This window comes from Lagopus muta, chromosome 2 (genome assembly GCF_023343835.1).
Source record: "Lagopus muta isolate bLagMut1 chromosome 2, bLagMut1 primary, whole genome shotgun sequence".
NCBI classification, from domain to species: Eukaryota; Metazoa; Chordata; class Aves; order Galliformes; family Phasianidae; genus Lagopus; species Lagopus muta.
The window spans coordinates 74,603,820-74,623,450 of record NC_064434.1 but is presented as its reverse complement, the minus strand read 5'-3'; the positions used below and the strand labels follow the sequence as shown (position 1 = coordinate 74,623,450).

The following is a 19,631-nucleotide window of genomic DNA, read 5'->3' as shown; positions in this document are numbered from 1 at the left end:
GTGAGTACATGATGTTAATCATTTTCAAGTGCTAAGGACTTCTGCTGCTTGAACACCACAGCAAGAGGTGGGAAGCACTTGTGCTTACCTTATATATAGGAAGATGCCCAAATACTGCACCAGTCACTTTGCTTCCTGACTCAATGCTCTCCACAGGTTGTCTAGGAAGCTGATCAATGGAAACCAAAGTGAGTTTGTTATTAGCTCAAAACAGAAGGTAATGAAAAAATCCTATTATATACTATTACTTTTATTGAATAGCGTGGGTAGCATTCATGTTATCTGAAGAAGTTCATATCATTACTATGTGAAGAGACTGTGGTTTATGCACAGGTTTTGAACATTTTTAGATTAGAAGGGGATTCTTCTGCTATAGAAAAGAGATAGCAGGCAAGATTCCAGCTTCCCAAGGGACAAAAATTCAACACAGTTAATAACAATTTTTTTTTTTTTTTTTTTTTTAAATCACCTAAACTAAATCTGGTTTTAAATACTTACCTAGCTATATCACCTATTAACATTTTGTTAAGTTCAGTACAGGAATCATTTTCACATTACTTGTCTGTTTCGGTGGATGCATAGATTGTTATTAGAGGACAGTAGAAAGCTAAATGAAGGCTAATCTAGTAAGACCTCCTTCCCACATGATAGTTTCATCTAAGGACTGTCAGTCTGGCTCACTCTTCTGGGCAATGCAAGTCACAAACACTTTAGCAACCAGTTTGGAAAGACATCAGAAAGACATAAGTGAACAAAAAGGCTTTGCTGTTGTAAACTGTAGGAAGCTTCAAATTAGTGAAAACAGCTCAAGTACCTTGATAGTTCATCCACATTCACATGAATCCTTAGACTTACATAGGTATTATACAGACAGGGCAGGAAATTCAACTGTTCTTACACAACATAACAGCGATTTCACCCTAGGAGAGGATCTAGTGGTCCTCTAACATGGAAAAAGAACACACCTAAACCTTGAAATGGTGCAAATAGTGCATTTCTACCTCATCTGAAAGTGAGTTTAGTTTGAAATGGTGAATGCACACAGCCTTTCTACAAATATTTTTTCACACAACTAAGTGCGCTGCAGTAATAACAGTTTGAGATATCACATTTTCAGCAATGAAAAATATTCCTCAAGGAATTCATTCCAGATATCACTTACGTATTAATTACCAGGCATTACCTTTTTCAGAATGATTGGACATCTGGATTACAATGAGTTAATTGTATACTCTTGGTATTTGCACAGCCATTGAATAGCACGCTTCTAGTCTGAAGTGCAAACTGAACTCCTCCATTTATTTTTCTCTAAGGTTAATGAAAACACATCAAAACTCTTTCTTAACAGAAGCTCCAGTGCCAACATGTGTGGACAGGCAAGTATTTTCCACTGTGAGTCTTCTTCTCAAATGACTAAGCCAAAGTGACACTTGCCTCTACTGGCTTGTCCCACAGTGAACTCAGCCACTGACTGCATACAATCAATGAATACACAGATGTTATAGTATAGCAGAGAGCTTGGCTACGTAGTTGACACACCAAAGCAGAAAACAGAAAAGATAGAGACACTCACCCAAATCCTGGGCTCAATTATGAAACTCCAACAGAGCAGATCTCCAGAAAAGATCCTTCCCCATTAGTAGTCATCTCTTCAATGGGTCTAGGAGAGGTGCAGCCAGGCTCCACCCCTTCCAGCAGCACAGGTGAATTGCCTTCACCTGTGCTGACTCATTGCTCACCTCAGGTGATCAATCAGAGGTTCAGGCCATGATTCAGCAGTTCCCATACAGACTGATACTGTCAAATTCACGTTTTGTTCTCAGCATCAACATATTTTTTTCCCACTTCTCTTTTATTATACACTGCTGTGTCTACAGCTGCTGAACAGCAGGGGATCGGTGTACAACTGCCGTTACGTTATACTGTGTGCCCTTTCTGCATAAAAGCAGTTATCCTGATTTAAACAGAGGTCACTTCAGAGACTGTGCAGCATACCTGACTGGTATAACTGTTACACAAGGAAGTTTGTCATCTTACTGATGCCTTGGGGTAAAATGACAGAATGCCTTAAAACTGCATGCTTGGCAACAAGTAATCCATTAGCTCCAACTAGCTGAACATTCAGAGGAGATGAGTGCTGATCCTTGATATCACAGAGCAAGCTAAAGAAAAGGACTGTTTGGGCAGGACAGGGCAATAAACGCTACAGAAGCGTGTCTCATTCTTGTCATTTCACCCAAGCTACACAGAGAGAACTGGTCACATGGAGCACTTTCACTGACTGCTGTTTAGATCTTAGCTGGCCCCATTAGTGTTAGGATAATGGATTGTGGTATATAAGAGACCCACTGTACCACAAATTTTAGGAAAGGACGTAAAGAAATCATAGCCCTTGCTAAATATGGGGAAAGAATGCTCAGAAAGGTGTTAATGGAAGCTTTTCTTTTTTTGAAAAGTGCCTGTAGAGTGTGCATCTTTTTCCTTTTCTAGTCCAGATCCAAAAGAGAAGTTTGATTTGTTCCCATGACTTTTAAAGGCTATGGCATATAAAGATGGAGGAGTTGCACCACTATTCAGTTAAAGCAGTAGAAAGAACTACTATTTATAAGTAGGTGCTCACCACTGTTCTAATATTTTCACACATTCTTCAAGTAAACTTTGGATACTACTTGGATTTCTGTTGGTCCATGTAAGAATTCTGGGTTTGAGGTTTTTTGTTGTTAATTGTAGGGCTTTTTTATGCTGTCAAGCCAAACAAGTGAATCAATTTATTCTTTCTTCTACACTGGAATTTAGAAGTATAAAACAAAGAGAATGAAAAACACAGAATTTTCATGGATCTCTTTGTTAATGCATTTTTGTTCTAGCTTCTCTACTGACTGAGAATATATAGGGTTACTCATGACTGTTTTCTAAATGAGAAATACAGTTGCACTTCCTGCTATGTTGCACAGAACTGAAACAAATCAGTATATACACTAGATACCTTTGGAGAAGCCAGAGCTTTGAAAAACTTCAAGTCCTGAATTGTGTCCATATGTTTATCTTTTTTTAAAATTGAAGGTGATTTAGTTGATTTCCACCTGTGCATGTAAAACAGAAAAGGACAAAAAATCAGAAGTTCATATCTACACAGCAAATTTAAATTAACACTCTCAATTGACACCAAAATAAAATTATTTTGAAGTATAAATTACTACATATGTCTTCAAAATATAATTTATATTCAAATATGTCATAAAGTGTTTCACCAACACTTCTTCAATCCAGATACTGGCTTGTCATCTTTAGGAGGCTGGATAAATTAACTTATGAAACAGTCTTTATTGCAACTCAGTGTTAATTCACTGTCTGGTAATGTCGTTTTTCAGTTCTGATTACAATTCTTCTATGCCTCTGTAATAACAGAGAAGGTTCCCTCCGGTCCACCTCATGAGGCTGTACATGTACAAGTCTATGGGGCCAGATGATATGCATCCCAGGGTTATGAAGGAACTGGCTGATGTGGTTGCCAAGTCACTCTCTGTCATACTTGAAAAATCGTGACTGTCAGTTGAAATCCCAGGTATGGGAGCTAGCAGTGTGCTCTTACAGTCCAGAGGGTCAACTGTATCCTGGGCTGCATCAAAAGAAAAGAGGGATGGCCAGCAAGGAGAGGAAGGTGATTGTCCTCCTCTACTCTGCCCTCGTGATATCCCCCATCTGGAGTACTGTGTCCAAGCCTGGGGCTCCCAGGATGAGCTGTTAGCATTTCCAGAGGTTCCTGACTATTTGCTGCCTGTTCAAAAAGACTGTAGGGATAAGTCCTTCAAACACAATCAAGAACTTCTCTTTACTGATGAGTTACTGTTCTGACTTCAGCAGGACTACTCACATTAGTAAGAATTCTGTGTAAGAATAAGTTAGCAGGAAAGCAACCTAAATGGCCTATCAGTAAAGGATCTTGGAACTTTCCCATCGTCTTGGAGTTCTTTGGTTAAAAGCCAACCTAAAAATGCACATAATACACGAGACCTTATAATTAAAGCCTGTTTGACTTCTTTAAGCCATGCAGTAACTTTTCAGTTTGTCAATAACAGCCATGCGCATTTTGCTTCTGCGTTCCCTCAAAACACTGGTTAATGAAACAGGGAGATCTGGGACTTATTACAGTCTAACCTAGAGGACTAAGGTTCTCCAGCTTGACTTCTAGCCAATCCACAACCCTTGAGAACTCTGCCTAGAAGGAAAGAGGCCCAACACTGCCATTGAGCATACAAAATTTATGTCAGTGTCAGTGCATTAGGATTGAAGGTGAATCCTTCAATTAGGATATGAATGTGAATGTACCTACAATAGTATCTCAGCAAACTTAATTAAAGCGTCTTTTAAATGGAAGTATTGTTTTTAGTTTGAAAATGTTCACAGTAAGCTTTTCCAATTAAGTTTTGGGTATCCCAGAAGTATAACAGCTTGCAGAACTGAAAAAAAATAGGTTACTAACCTGAACAGTGTAGATAGCATGCAAACTGTAATTAGGCTAAAACCAGAGGTGATTATCTAGTTGTTACTATTACTCAACTCAAACCTTGATGATCACCTCGTCATGATAGTCACCTAGTTACAAAAATATTGAGATTTATCCATGGTTTGTAAAACCTTTTTTTCAAAAAGGATTATACTAGTTCCTCATGGGAAACAATTTTACTTTTCTGACCTTCAAATAAAAGGTGCTCTGTAAGTATCATATTTCAGAATTATTCCCCACTCAAGCATGTATGTAAATATTTGAGATCTTACTTGTCTTTGTCCGGTATTCTCTTCTTTTCCATATGCTTGCTTTCCTCTTTCATTATCATAGGAACATCTTTAACATCACAAGGCAAAATCAATCGACTGAGATCTGATAATTCAAATTTCCTGGGCTGTCCAAAGTAACCAAGATAGCATCCATTCATAGCATGCCAGAGTCTACGGATATAGTAAAAGCAGTTCCAAAGAACAGAAAGGAAAGTTAATGCTTTTAGAAGTGGAGCAAGAGTGAAAATACATTATCAGGTTCTGTTGCACTGCTCTAGAATGCAGTATGTTAGCTAAAAAAAAAAATCAATGAAAATTAAGTTCTCTGTTTACCATGTAAGTAACTTGAGAGCAAAATTTCTCAGAATGTTGTAAATGTCAGAAAACAAATAAATAGTTCATCATTATAATTAAACTGTGGAACAAAGGCACCAATATCCTGAACTGCTCCAACAGTAAGGTGCCCTCACCACAGCAAGGTCTGTACAAAACTTCCTCATTGACTCCCTTAAAAAAAAGACAGAAAAACAAAAAAGAAAGCACCCCTTCAAATGTACTTCTTAGCCCAGAAGGAATCATGCAGTTTTCCTATAAAGTGGCTTGAGATTACAATGGCTTAATTTACTACACCCAATGCTGGGGACCCATGTTAACTTAGCAAGTGCTGAAAAATAAAATGGAATTAGAACAGGAGGTCATTTCTAAACTTATGGTATTGTTTTTTACACAGTCAAGGCTACCTTGTTGACAGAAAATGAGTCCTGTAAAAGGTCTGACTTACTGAGAAAACTAGAAGCGTTTACGTTAAAAACTTAGTTCTTACAGAACAGAAAATGTGCCCAATGTTGTACTTTATTTGTCCAAGTCTATATGTGAGTCCATCAAGAAGAAGATTTTAGGAGGCAGCTCAACTAACTGGCCTGGAAGTAAGAAGTATTAGTTATCTTGTACCTGACTGAACCATCAACAGATGCTGTTACTACCACATTTTTCTGCTCTTCGTAAAATAAGTCAATGACTTCAGCAGAGTGTGCCATCCAACAGAGCTCCTCCTTTATTTGCTGAGGGGAAAAAGCAACATAACCACATTTTAGGCAGTTCTGTATGTCACTGTGGTTACTGGCTTAGTGATTTTACCAGCAAGGCTTTCTGAAAATTAACTGATGATTTATTGTTCCCTTCACCAAAGAGGCTGCAAATGGTAAGTGGTAGAAATTCTGCTTAGAAGACAGGGATAAATTCATTCTAATGTAACCTAATGTAACACAATAGGATACTGCTATCAGCTTTTTACTTATAGCTTTTTGTTTGATGGTTGGTTTTTCATGGCATCAAATTATTATTTGATGACCTTTATGTGCGGGAAACCATTTTAGTCCCCATAAAGGTCTGAATCCATTTTTTTCACTACTTGTCTTATCCTAGTATACTATTCAGTATACTATACTATAAGATTTTCCCTTACATTCTTACTGTTTTGTGGATCTTCTAAGAATGAGACAATGCTCCAGCACATAATATGTCCTTCTATTTAAAAAAAGAAAAAAGCAAAACATCAATAAATTTTATTATTGCTACACAGTTTCTTGTTGCTCACATATGCTCTTGGTAAACACCCGGCAGAATGACAAATAAAGAAAGTCACAGGTCAGTGGAAATTCTTCTAGTGGGAAAATCACTATCTCTTATCAAGCACACAGAGTAGAATATAATACACATTTAGTAATATGCAAATACACATATCATTTTGAATAATGTTTCTGTAAATAAATTTGAAATGGAAAGAATGGAAGAGTTCTTTCCTTGAGTGACAAGAGTTAATAACAAGAGTAATCTTTTCCAGACTGTTATCTATTACACAAGCTAGATGAGAGTTTCTGAGGATGAAAAACTATTTTTCAATCCTGGTAAAATGGACAAAGTTTGTGATTAATTGCATATATAGTGAAGGCTTAATCTTATACAACCTTCTAGTGCACTCAGGTGGAACTAGAATCAAGGAACCATTTTTCTCATGACTTGTGACCGCTCAGTTTCCCACCTAGGCTCACTCTTCCCTGCTGATGTCGCCCTTTACATCCATAATTTCTACTACTAGACAGAGGAATCTTTTGTGCTATTCCAGCCTTCATACTGGACACATCTGACTTAGGAACGAGCACTATCAAGCAAGGAAAAAGGAAAATTGATAAAGGGAACAAGACATTGACATTAGCAATGCGGATAAAAGAGAAGAGTGCAGAAGGCATGAGAAGCACATTCATCAGTGGCGCAAACACAAAAGGACTAAGGGAGAGTGTCAGATGAACAGGTAATAGGGTGGATGCTTTTCCACAGTTAATTAAAATCTTGTTCAGTGCATGCCACCTTATTGATTTGAATCAATGAAGACTGGAAACTCCTCTTCATTTTCAGCACTTTAGTCTCCTGCTCAGTTTTGAACCAGATGAAATAAAAAAAGAATACAAAACATACAAACAAACAAACAAGAAAAACCCAGACTTCTCAATCCATCCCAATGTTGATAGCATAATAGCAGGAAACCAGTAGGAAACAGTTCTAATAGATATTTCAGTGGCACATGACAGGACAAAAATCTCATATGACTGATGCAGAAGAGGAAAATTTCCAGGGTGAAGGGAGAGGTTTGAAGGAGAGTCAGACAGGAGATAAATTCACACCAAATCTGGCTTTTAAGTCTAATAGTGAGCTGCTAGCACAGACTACAAGTTCTTTCTTTCCTTACATAGCTGTGTACTGATGAGGCCATTATTGTGCACACCATATCAGTGTCTAAATCAAGGCTCTCAGTACAAACACAGGATCAGGTTTTTATTTAGTTATGTTGTGACATTTTTGTTTGTTCTTAGTAGCCTTTGGTATTACTACAGTAATTCAAATGGAAAATGTATACAGATTTTGTAAATAAAGAAAACTGTAGTGTCTTTTTGAAAGACTACTGATAATGCTACTAATCCTGAGCTTTAATCTACCAGCCTTTCCTACCAGGAAGTACCATTTTCAATTGTTTAATTAGCTTTGATGGAGAAAGTCTAGCAGCATTTGCACTTTCATTTTCACATTTCTGGCACATTAACAGCATGATCTTATGTAGTTCTTCAAACTGACCTGAGCAGAACGACTAGTACATTCACTTACCCTTACTGCCTGCCAGAAGCATTTTATTAGAGATGTCTGTACATATTGCTGTTAGAGGAACTGGATGATATTTTGAAAATGGCAAAATTTCTTTCAGTAAGTTCCCCTAAAATAGAATAATTAAAATCACATTTCTCTTTATAACACCTTCATGCAAAAAAAAAAAAAAAAAAAAAAAAAGCATCAGAAGTTAAGTGCTATTGACTTAATCTGTTCAGCATTATCAAGCTTATACCCATCCAGAGAGCTGCTGAAAAGGTAGTTTCCTAATCTAACGAATGACCAATATAGCTGAGATGTACTCTCTGGATTGTCATCTCTTCTTCATCAAAAGCACAACAGATTTTATTCTTCAGGCAATTCACAACTCAATCGTACCTATCCCTACTTCAACACTTACCTCTCATTTGCCATGAAATATCACTATGCATTTCATTTTCTACTGGCCTGTCATTTCTTGCTGAAAATACACACATGATGTCTCCATCACCAACCACGTTTTGTTTTCAAGCAAGTACCAGTAGCCTTTCTCCCATACAGTCCTCTCAGGTCTGGGAGGTGAGGGAAAGTCATGCAGATAAGGAGAATCTTGACAGCGTGATAATGATGTCAGTGATGACATCGCCATGATTTGAACTTGGGAACGCTTACAGGAATCTAAGCACACAAAGTCTGTATTCTACTGTGTTTGTCAACATTTACCATTGTATTGGTTTTGTTTTTTTATAAAACATCAGCAAAAACTACTTCACCATCTTTCTGAAGAATTCTCTCTTGAATCTGCGTTTGCTGTTTTACAGGAAGCTAGGGCTTCCTCTTAGGCTCCTCGTTCTGTGTGTATTTACTTTTCACCTCTTGTTTAGAATAACATGCTTTCTGGAGCAGTCCTATGGATTTGTCACTAAGCCATTGGCATTCTGTTTCAAGATTGGCTTTACATGATTATAGCTACAGATCAGACATGATCAGATACTATTGCTCCAAATTTGTAACCCTACTAGTGCTAACTGGCTTCTGAAATGCTCCGGCCATATTTCTCCTCATCAGAGCTCAGGATACTCTGCTTTGTGTATTATACTTTCTTAAATGGTACATGAAGTGAGTGAAAAATTAGTTCCTACAATTTCACATAACTTTACAGCCAGTTTTCATTATAAATCATATTTCTTCATTTTCCACTGGCTATTACTCTGTTACCATTATTAAAGCAGAACTATTTTTTGTCTGTGGAAAAAACTCTTTATCAAAAAAAAAAAAACAAAAAAAAAACAAAAAACCAATGAAATATCTACTGCTGCAAGTGCTACTTGAAAAGCAGGTTTCCAAAGATTAATAGAATTAACTTTTTAACAGTCCAATCCCATTCCAAATACATTCAGAAAGCTACCTGAATACTCCATAGGTAGATGCAGCCATTTTCATGAGCAGAAGCCAGTATTGGTGTGCATCTTCCCACATCCCTGGGTAATTGTGCATTTGTCTTTGAGTACTGGATATACTTAAGTGCGTCTTCTGCTTTGGAACACAAATAATCACACATTTTCTAAAAAGCTTTTGAATGTACAGAAATTACATAATACTAGAAAAAACTAAATTTGAAAATAAATGCCAACATCAAGATAGCATTATCATGAAAATGCTGCAGACATGGATAGAAGACAACTGACAAGAAATGAAAACAATCTTCATGGTATCATGCAAACCAGCCAGCATTATTACTCCAATAACATTATTCAGAGCATAGCAACAGATTTTACAGAAACTGCACATGCTAGTGAGAATGAAGGAGGTCATCAGGACAGCTGAGAAGCAGTTCTGAGGCCTCTGCATGAGGGTTCCAGAGATTATTATAAATTTAGTAATTTAATAAGTTTAATAACTAAATGACACTTACTGATTCTGAAATCAGATTTTTATACTCATTTCTCAAATTCAAAGATGAATTCAAGGTAATGGCCACAGCCTTTTCTGACTTCCTGCTGTGACTTGACTTCCCCAAAACTAGAGTTGCTGGGCATCCCTTGAAGGTCCTCAGAGGAATGTACATTCATTGGGGGCAAGACATAGCATGAGTGTCTATTTAATTGAGCAGCTATGAGGCTTAAGAATATTCTGTTTTCAGAGCTTGCTTCCTTTGCTGAATGTATTTAGCCTAAAACCAGATTTCAGGTGACCACGTTTGTTGTTATTGGAAAAATCTGCTATCAAGCAGATGATGTTTAAGGGTCCCAGAAGAATCTAGAGGATCTACTTCTCACAAACGCACCCTTTGCACAGCTTTAACTCTTGAGCACTTGGCTGCCTATTTTTTTCTGTTGTTTAAAGATATATTGAAGTTCTGCTCCAAAAGTAATTACTCCTATTTTATTACGTTGGCACATCAGAGGCAGATATTTGTGGTATGACAGTAGAAGTTGAACCTTCCCACCAGTATTCTGTTACATGTTGTTGCCATGTGACAGATGGCAGCAGAGGTGCAATCTGACAAAATGGTGGCTGACATGGAAGTGCATAAGAAGCAAAGATGAGTCATTTAATTCCTCCACATGGAAAGAATGACACCCATTGACGTTCATTGGCACAGTGAGGTGGTGAGTGGTGTGTTTCAGCAGTGGTGACAGCATCAAGACAAGCTGTGTTCCAGTGAGCCATGCAGATTTTTCCTAAGTGCAGCACACAGGCTCTTGTTCATCATTAACAAAAACTAATGGTGGTGAATATGCTGAAAAAAAGTGTTTTGTAGCTGAGAATTTACCAAATAGTATTATCATGCTCATTGAATATGTTGCAATTTCCATGAAAATCACAGAATCACAGAATTGTAGGGGTTGGAAGGGACCTCCAGAGATCATCGAGTCCAACCCCCCTGCCAAAGCAGGTTCCCTACACCAGGTTGCACAGGTAGGCATCCAGGCAGGTCTTGAACATCTCCAGAGAAGGAGACTCCACCACCTCCCTGGGCAGCCTGTTCCAGTGCTCCGTCACCTCACTGTAAAGAAGTTCTTGCGCATGTTTGTGCAGAACTTCCTATGTTGCAGTTTCCAGCCGTTTCCCCTTGTCCTGTCTCCACTCACCACCGGAAAGAGTCTGGCCTCGCCATTCTGCCCCCCACACCTTAGATACTTACAGACCTGGGTCAGGTCCCCTCTCAGTCTTCTTTTCTCAAGGCTGAACAGACCCAGTTCACTCAGCCTTTCTTCATAGGAGAGATGCTCCAGGCCCTTCACCATCTTTGTGGCCCTCTGCTGGACTCTTTCCAAGAGATCCCTGTCTTTTTTGTACTGGGGAGCCCAGAATTGGATGCAGTACTCCAGATGAGGTTTTACCAGGGCAGAGTAGAGGGGGAGGATCACCTCCCTCGACCTGCTGGCTACGTTCTTTTTAATGCACCCCAATAAGCCATTGGCCCTCTTGGCCACAAGGGCACACTGCTGGCTCGCTGCCAACCTGTCATCCACCAGGACACCCAGGTCCCTTTCCACAGAGCTCCCCTCCAGCAGGTCATCCCCCAACCTGTACTGGTGCATGCAATTATTCCTCCCCAGATGCAAGACTCTACACTTGCTTTTGTTAAACCTCATCTGGTTTTTTTTTGCCCAGCTCTTCAGCCTGTCCAGGTCTCGCTGAATGGCAACACAGCCCTCAGGCGTGTCAGCCAATCCTCCCAACTTCGTATCATCAGCAAACTTGCTGAAGGTGGCCATTATCCCCTCATCAAGGTCATTGATGAAGATGTTGAACAAGACCGGACCCAGCACAGACCCCTGAGGAACACCGCTGGTTACAGGCCTCCAACCGGACTCTGCACCGCCAACAACGACCCTCTGCGCTCTGCCAGTCAGCCAGTTCTCAACCCACCTCACTGTCCACTCATCTATCCCACACTTCCTCAGCTTTGTTATAAGGACGTCATGGGGGACAGTATCAAAAGCCTTGCTGAAATCAAGGTAGACTACATCCACTGCTTTCCCCCCATCCACCCAGCCAGAGACAACATCATAGAAGGCTACCAGGTTGGTCAAACACGACCTCCCCCTGGTGAACCCATGCTGACTACTCTTGATAACCTCCTTTTCTTCCAGTTGTCAAAATAAGTATGAGGCATTACTTTTGGAGCAACCAACGTACTATAAGACTTTTCTACTAACTTGATTGTGAACATTATTCACATCCATTTTTTCACACTCGACTCAAGTTGGCTCTTGCTTTACCATTCCAAAAATTCATTGCTTGAAAGCTTATGTGGGAGATAAGTTTGTATTATTGACCATCAGAAATTCTGCAAGGTTATCAAATCATGCCTCTTTAGAAAAAAACAGGAATTGAACCTTACAGATCCTGCATCCTGACCTAGCTTTCCAGAAATAACTACAAAGCAGGGTTGAGCAAAACTGAAGTGTATCATCCAGAAAACCAATGATAGCTCAGTTATTCTAAACCCAGTTTACCAGACAAACTGACATAGTCGCTATGGTAATCTGGGCAGAATGCAGGGATCAACAAAAGAGATAATGAAAACCAACGGTTCTCCATACCTGCTGTTATCTGAGTACTGTTTTCATCACTTCTTGCATTTTTCTAGAAGCAAAGAGTAAAACGTAACAGAATTATAAAATGGAACTTTGGATAGAACAGTTTTCTAGTAGAAATTATTTCAAGAATTTATTTTGTAAATGGAGGATTTGATTTTTCCCCAATTTTTATTCATCCCATAGCATTTCATCTGAAGGAAATCAAAATCAGAAATAAAAAAAAATCACAGATGAAATTAATTAGAATAGGCTAGGAGGATGCTAAAGGTAAATTTGGCTGAAGGGTATTTATTTTTTAGGAAAAACAAAATTCATCATTTATAGTCATTTGAACATGCTGTAGGTCTCTTAGTGAATATAATTCCAAATATTCTTATTGTCGTTCTTGTCCTGAGTAAAGATGGAAAAAAATGCATGAGTAGCCACTATATTTATCATGCAGATATGCCATATTCTTCTGGCATAAAAGGACTAGAAGTATCACAAAACTCATAATGCAAAAATGTGCAGATTGAGATACATGCAGCTTGATGGTAAATTTAAAAACATTATCCTATCAGTCATTTGAAAATCCCCGTGAAATTACATCCAAGTAAATGTGGTTGCAACGTTGATACAATTCTCTTTTTATTCAAATACTTTAGAATTTGTCTGTTTGACCTTCCCATTCTAGTTCTTCATGCTCCTGTTTGAAAGCCAGAATTGCTAGTGACAAGCAACTGACACACACTTCGGTAGTCAAATATTTCATGTAGCAGAGATCTAGCTGCCTAATACAATGTGTGCATAATTCCCTACCTCATTTCCATGCAAGTTGAAAGTTCTTATTTTCCGTATTTCTTGATCCTAAGTTCTGTGCATGGCTTTATGGAGAGATTTTAGTAAAGTACAACATTCTAAAACCTAAAAAGAAATTTGCTTTTGATGCTATTTAATCCCTGAAACTGCTATACCTACCTTATTTTGGTTCAAATGGCTGTTCTTGTGCTCTGGGAGATCATCAATATCTCTGTCAGTATCAATATCACTACTCACAACAGCAGTAGAGGATAGAGAGCTAATTTTCCTGTATGAAAAAAAGAAAAACTGGGCAAAGATGGTTGAAAAGATCTCCAACAGTCTTGAAGATGCTGTTTGCTATCTGGAAATCAACATGATTCAGTGTAATAAAGCACAATAAAATATTTCTTGAAATAATTGGACTGACTAGACTAAGAATTGCTGGTGTTTTAGAAATTTATGCAAGTAACTTGGTAAGATTTACATTATTACACAGCCAAACTGTCCTATCAAGATTTTTAGCAAGCGAAATCCATAGTATGTCAAAATCAACACTGGTATTAGTCTTCCAAAAGTGAAGAGGGAAAATTCACTGCATGCCAGTGAGTTTTCCCCTTTCATTTTACACAGTGTTTTTCTTTGCAAAGAGTTTTCAGCTAATTACAAAAAAGATTTTCAGTTTGTTAAAATAATGCTCAGAAATAGGATTCTGTGGAAGGAGAAAAAAGTTGGATGTAGTGTTTGATGTCTGTTTCTGAATTAAGAAAAGTCAAGGAGAGTCAAGGAGACTCCATAACCTTCTGGCCACCCTGTGCCAGAACTCCATCACCCACACAACACAGAAGTGATTCTTGATGTTTAGATGGAACTTCTTGCATTCCAGTTTGTGCCCACTGCCCCTTGTCCTGGCACTGGGCACCATAGAACAAGGCCTGAAAGGCCTAATATCAAGAGCAGTATCAATAGTTTAAGGATAGGAAAGCAAAAAGGAAACCATTTGAACTTGATTAAATGCAAAACAATTTCCAGTTTAAATATGGTTTCTTGGTCAAAGATTACAGTAGAATTCCAAATGATGACCCTTGTCATGGTGGAAGTCAGAGTTACCTGGAAGAGGAAGCACTATGCACGAGGAATAACACAGCATTGACTCCTGATGCTTGAGGAACTGAAGCCTGGCTGTTCTCATTAAGTTTACACCTGAAAAATAACAATGTTTGTACTGAATATATCAGATATGTTGTGTATCGTTTTCAGAAAACCTTGTACACTTCATTCACAATCTAAAAGTTTAAACACTTCATTTCTTAAAAAAGCATGTCATCTACGGTTTTAGACAGTTTTCATAATTAGTTAAATAATTGTGATGGATTAATGACAGTAAAAAGTAAGTAAGAAATGTACCTGTGCAAGAAAAAATGCTAAATGGCATAATGTAAATTCATTCAGCCAAGTATTTTGTTGAGATAATTTTAGAGAAAACGGAAGTAATTTATGTCAATTTTTTTTTCTTTTTATTCCTGATGAAGTAAGGGCAGGTTTTCTACCTATCCAGTTTCCACTGTGAATAAATAATTGAGTAGACCTGGGTTCATGGATCATTCTTGTCTTGCAAACTGGAATTGCTCCAAAATAAGAAAAAAAGACTTCCTTTTTTTTTTTTTTTCTGTGCTGCAGAATATCTTGTAACATAATAGTTAAAGAACTCTTGTGAAAGCTGTGGGTTTAAAACCATCAAGATAGAAATAGGAATTGAGCCTGTATCTCCAACGTACTGAGGAGTACCTTAGTCAGGGGCTTACTGAGTGAAGAGGATTTTCAACGTTGCAGCTTTGTGAAACAAGGTTTTTATTTCTTCTTTGTCACAAGTATCTGAGCTAGGCATTTCTAATTGAAATGAGCATTTTCCCCTGATCAATTTTTGCACCTTTGAGATGAAGAAAATGAAACAAGTTTTCAGGTCATGCTTATTCAAAACATAGTTTCTTCCCCTCAGTTCAACTTCCAAAAAAACTTGCACTAATTAACTAAGAAGTTTTAAATTAATACTACTGATCTATTTGCAGTATTTGCTGGAACTAGGCAAAATTGATTACTGACACTCAAAAATACTTGGTATGGCATCTTATCTGGGCAGCCAGCCATCTGAATCACAAATGCCTTTCATCAAAATGCTGCTACTGCCTAGTGAGTAGGCAAAAACAAACAAACAAACACTTTCTGTAACACGTCTAAAAGTAAGGATAGATATTTCAAAAGGAGAGTATTTTAATCAGACTTGAAGGTAAGACTAAGAAGATATCCAAAACCAGAAAGTGCAAAGACAGGCAATACCACCAATATAGGCCAAGGGGAAAAATACTGAATTGCAAATAGATAGCTATTAGAACAGTACAAAGGTCAAAAAAAGACCAGAGGATAATACAGAAAACTGAAATAACAAAAATTATAGCTGTAGCCAAAACAGTTCTTTAACAATCCTCTCCAGATGAATTTCTTTTATCTAAAATAAAAAGTTATTTAACTTTCACTGGTTGTGTCTCTTTTCTTGCTATTTATTGAATAATTCAGTTTTCTCTCTTGACACTTCCCCCCTTTTGTAGCAAGCAGAGATATCTGCCCATCATCTTCAGGTTTTTGAATGGAATACCTTTCCACCGTTCCACCTTTTTCATTTTCAAAATCATCAAGATCCCTGCTTAATCCCTCAATCTCAGCTCAATGGACTGTGACAGACTTGTTTCTGTCTGCCTCATTTTTAATGATTAGTTTGGTAATGCTGTATCATTCCCCAAAAACAAGCCTAAAGAAACTTTTTACTGAAGGACAGCTGCATTTCCATTTTGAAAGTACACCGTAATATAATTAAATTCCAATCTGAAGTACAGAAACATGGTCTATTGGACATTTCTATTTCCCTTTTCAAAGAATGGCTGGAATTCAGGTTCACACCTGTGAAAGTCACCTCCTTGCCAGTGAGAACAATATTTTGACTAATCATTAGTCCAACCAAACAAGAACAGTGGGATGATTCAACAGCCTATCTACTTCAACATTTGTACTCAGAAATACCATAAAATAATGACCATGCAATATGACCATGCAATATGTATAAATAATATAAAGACAATGCAATCCTTTGAAAGGGCCATAAAAGAGCCTACACCAAGTCTGCTTGCTCATTCCTACACTGCCAGAAATTTTCATATGAAAGTGAAAAACCATCTCAAAAATTGCTTATGTCATAGCAAGAGAATGAATGACAACCTCTTTTTTTTTTTTTAGGTGCCTTTCTTTCTAAAAGAAATATGAAGAAATAAGTTAAAATAAAGGGCAAAATTACATCAGTCAGCAAGAATGTAATACATCTGTGATTATTAGCTGAAATGGTCTTATTTCCAAGTATATTCCCAAACACAAAACTTCAAAAATAAGGAAATTCTACAGCTCCACAGGAATCACTAACCAATGACAGTGACTTGCTCAGTAAGTTTCCTTCAGTGGCAATGCTGATACGTGAAAACACTACTCTTGATTACTTCATTCCTTCCACAAGTCACTCTTTTAATTACTTCTACTAACTTCAACATGGGGACTAGCCAGAAAAATAATTTGAAGTGGGAGGGAGAGGGGCCTAGACAAATTTCTGCTTTAACTCCTGCTTGATGATCATCCTTTACAGTTGAGTACCTTAGAATTTCCAATATCCTGTTTGAAAAGTTCATATGAAATACTGGAGAAGAAAATTCCTCCATAAAAGCAAGACTTACATGTATCTGACAGAAGCAGATTCAAAATCCCACAAAATTATCGCACCATTTTCACTTCCTGTAGTTATCAAGCTATGTCCTTCTACTTTTAAAACATCAAAGCACTTCATTTCCACAGAAGGCACAAATCCCTGTAATGAACATTAAAAAATAACTTGAGTTGGAACAGTATGGACACTGAAGAATGACTTCTTTTAACTGCTAACTTACTATGATGTGTAAATCAACAGCGTATACTACAACTGCATATTCAGTGTTATTCTAATACTACTGTATTTGAGCTAGGCAGAAGCACCAGAAGGAAGCATGGAGTGATAGCAATGGCAAAGTCCCTCCTGCAGAGGCTCAAGGCCTCCATTTACCAACCTGTCCTGCTATGCAGAAAGGTTTTCTGCTTGGTGTGAGCTCGGATTTGGAATATTATGAAGAGGCTGCTGGGGCTTGCCTGTCCTTCAGACTACTTAGTACACCCTGCATATCCCAGTGGATACAAATGATCCCACCAGGAAAGATGGGGATTGTGTCAAAATTGACTGCATAGCTCTGAGTATGACAGTAAAAGGCTTAGCAGTTAAGGTGGTTTTCTCTTTTATCTTACTTGACAGAGAAGGAATTGAGGTGGGTCAAAAACTGGATATGCAGGTTCTATCAACAAAGATTTGTTTTAATGACTAGGGAACTGTCTTTGAGACTTCAAGAAGAATCAAGATGCACCTGACAAACTGGAGCATAAGCATATTTGCCAACAGGCTGACAAACCTACTGAAGAGAGGTTTAAATTAGGACTAACAGGGGAGGGAAAGGATGATCAAAAATAAAGTGAGAAGGTTGTGGACCAGGTTGGCAAACAAGACACGTGGTGATGTAGATATGAGACCTCTTATCAACCAAACAGGAATGAATGAGCCTACTCTAAGTATATGAACATAAAGATCTTTCCACAGGACAGCACTGTGGAAAACGTTTTCACACCTTTCTAGGGAATTCACCACAACAGGATGCCTCTATGATGTATGTACCTGTACACCAGAGCATGCAGCAAACATGCTCTGAACAAATAGGAGGAATCAGGGATGTGTTTGCAGCTGCAGGGCTTGTTAAACATGCGAATAGATACCACTTTAGCACTCAGCTTGACTTTCATGTGCCACTATTACTAAAGGTCAGGCTATCTATAGCACTGAAAGAAATTTGATTTCTAGAAGATTCCTAATACAAGGACTTCAACTTCTTTTTTTGTACAGGAGTATGAAGCATATATTCAGAGCTCCTTAACCATGGCAACAACAGTGCAATGAGTTATTAAGCAGATCTATCTCAGAAACAATAGCTCTCTTACATGATTTATTTAGAACTTCAGTGTACTGGAAAGTTTGGAATATTTAGCTGGTTCTTATCCTGTTGTTAAACCATGAGATCCTCAAGGGCACAGTAAACCTTTCACTTTCTAATCTTCTGTAATGGAACTTTAGTGTTTCTCACCTCTGCATCACTGCTTAGAGAACTGGTATCAGGTGGTAGCTGTATATCAGGAAAAAATTCATGTTTTTGTAAAGTGTCTGGATTCAGTGACAGAAATTCAACTGGATTTCTTTGTAGAAACAACACTGCCTCAGGAAGCACCCACGTAACCTTTAGATATCTTTGAATTTCATTACCCTGTTAAAATAATTAATGAAAGAAGGAGGAAGATATTTTGTTACTCATAAGAAAGTGGTCAGCAAGCTCATTTTCTATGCCTAATTAGAAAAAACGTTTCAAACTTTATCTGGCAGATGCAGTTTAATTTCCCATTTAAACTAAATTAAGCATCTATAACGCAAGTTTCTTATTTTATTAACATGGATAGTCTTCAGTTCATATCTAGCATATTAGCAAAGCTGATGGTAATCTCAGTTCTGTGAGAAGAACAAGCCATACTTAAGCCATTGCTTTGAGTTACAGTCCTTCCCCACTATGCCTAGAGCTCCTGCAAATTACCTTCACAGTTTTTCCAATTATTCCAAATTCTCTTCAGTAACCAGTTTCTTTTTTAACCTTAATAATTCTGTCTGTTTTGGAAAATGGTACTAAAATCAGCTTCTTAGGTTTTCTCATGTTCTCACCGTTGTCTCAAGCTCCAGAACAGAGCAGTGATTAAGATTTTACTAAGTCCTACAATATTAATTGCAACTGACAAGAACAAAAAAAGAAAAATATGGGGAAGGAGTGAAAACTGTGAGAGAGTATGGTAGATTCTTCCAAGGAACAAACAGCTTTTGGAGCGCTACTCAAGTTTATCTTGCCATCATGTTTAGAGCCTCTTTAAACTCTCATAATAACAACCTGCATTTCTCATTATTACTGAGGCATTTTTACAGATAAAGTAGTTCTGCAACTATATACAAGAATAACATAATCACTTAGAATCACATAAACATGGAAGAGATTAAACTCTTCACCAATCTGTTAGTCAAGGGGCACATTTACATTACATGAATAATTCAGCAATTCAAGTACTATCACTGCAGAATAGTTGTTGTGCCGCAGTATTTCAGGTACAGCTTCATATCAAAAGCAAACTCTGAATAAAACAGTTTTTTAGTAATAGGAGGATCAGAAGTAATATATC

The 19,631-nt window shown here is 37.8% G+C and overlaps 1 protein-coding gene across 1 annotated transcript in view; it reads right to left on the bottom strand.

Moving 5' to 3' along the window:
• WDR64 (WD repeat domain 64) overlaps positions 1-19,631 on the bottom strand; it is a 61,279-nt gene that overhangs the window by 1,719 nt on the left and 39,929 nt on the right. The window contains exons 14-25 of the mRNA XM_048937762.1: positions 18,503-18,679; positions 17,021-17,151; positions 14,358-14,450; positions 13,428-13,536; positions 12,474-12,516; positions 9,326-9,453; positions 7,939-8,044; positions 6,245-6,306; positions 5,731-5,840; positions 4,780-4,950; positions 2,987-3,083; positions 89-169 (exon numbers count right to left, since the gene is read on the bottom strand). Coding sequence (XP_048793719.1) covers positions 89-169; positions 2,987-3,083; positions 4,780-4,950; positions 5,731-5,840; positions 6,245-6,306; positions 7,939-8,044; positions 9,326-9,453; positions 12,474-12,516; positions 13,428-13,536; positions 14,358-14,450; positions 17,021-17,151; positions 18,503-18,679 — 1,308 coding nt within the window. The remainder of the gene's footprint in view (positions 1-88; positions 170-2,986; positions 3,084-4,779; positions 4,951-5,730; positions 5,841-6,244; positions 6,307-7,938; positions 8,045-9,325; positions 9,454-12,473; positions 12,517-13,427; positions 13,537-14,357; positions 14,451-17,020; positions 17,152-18,502; positions 18,680-19,631) is intronic.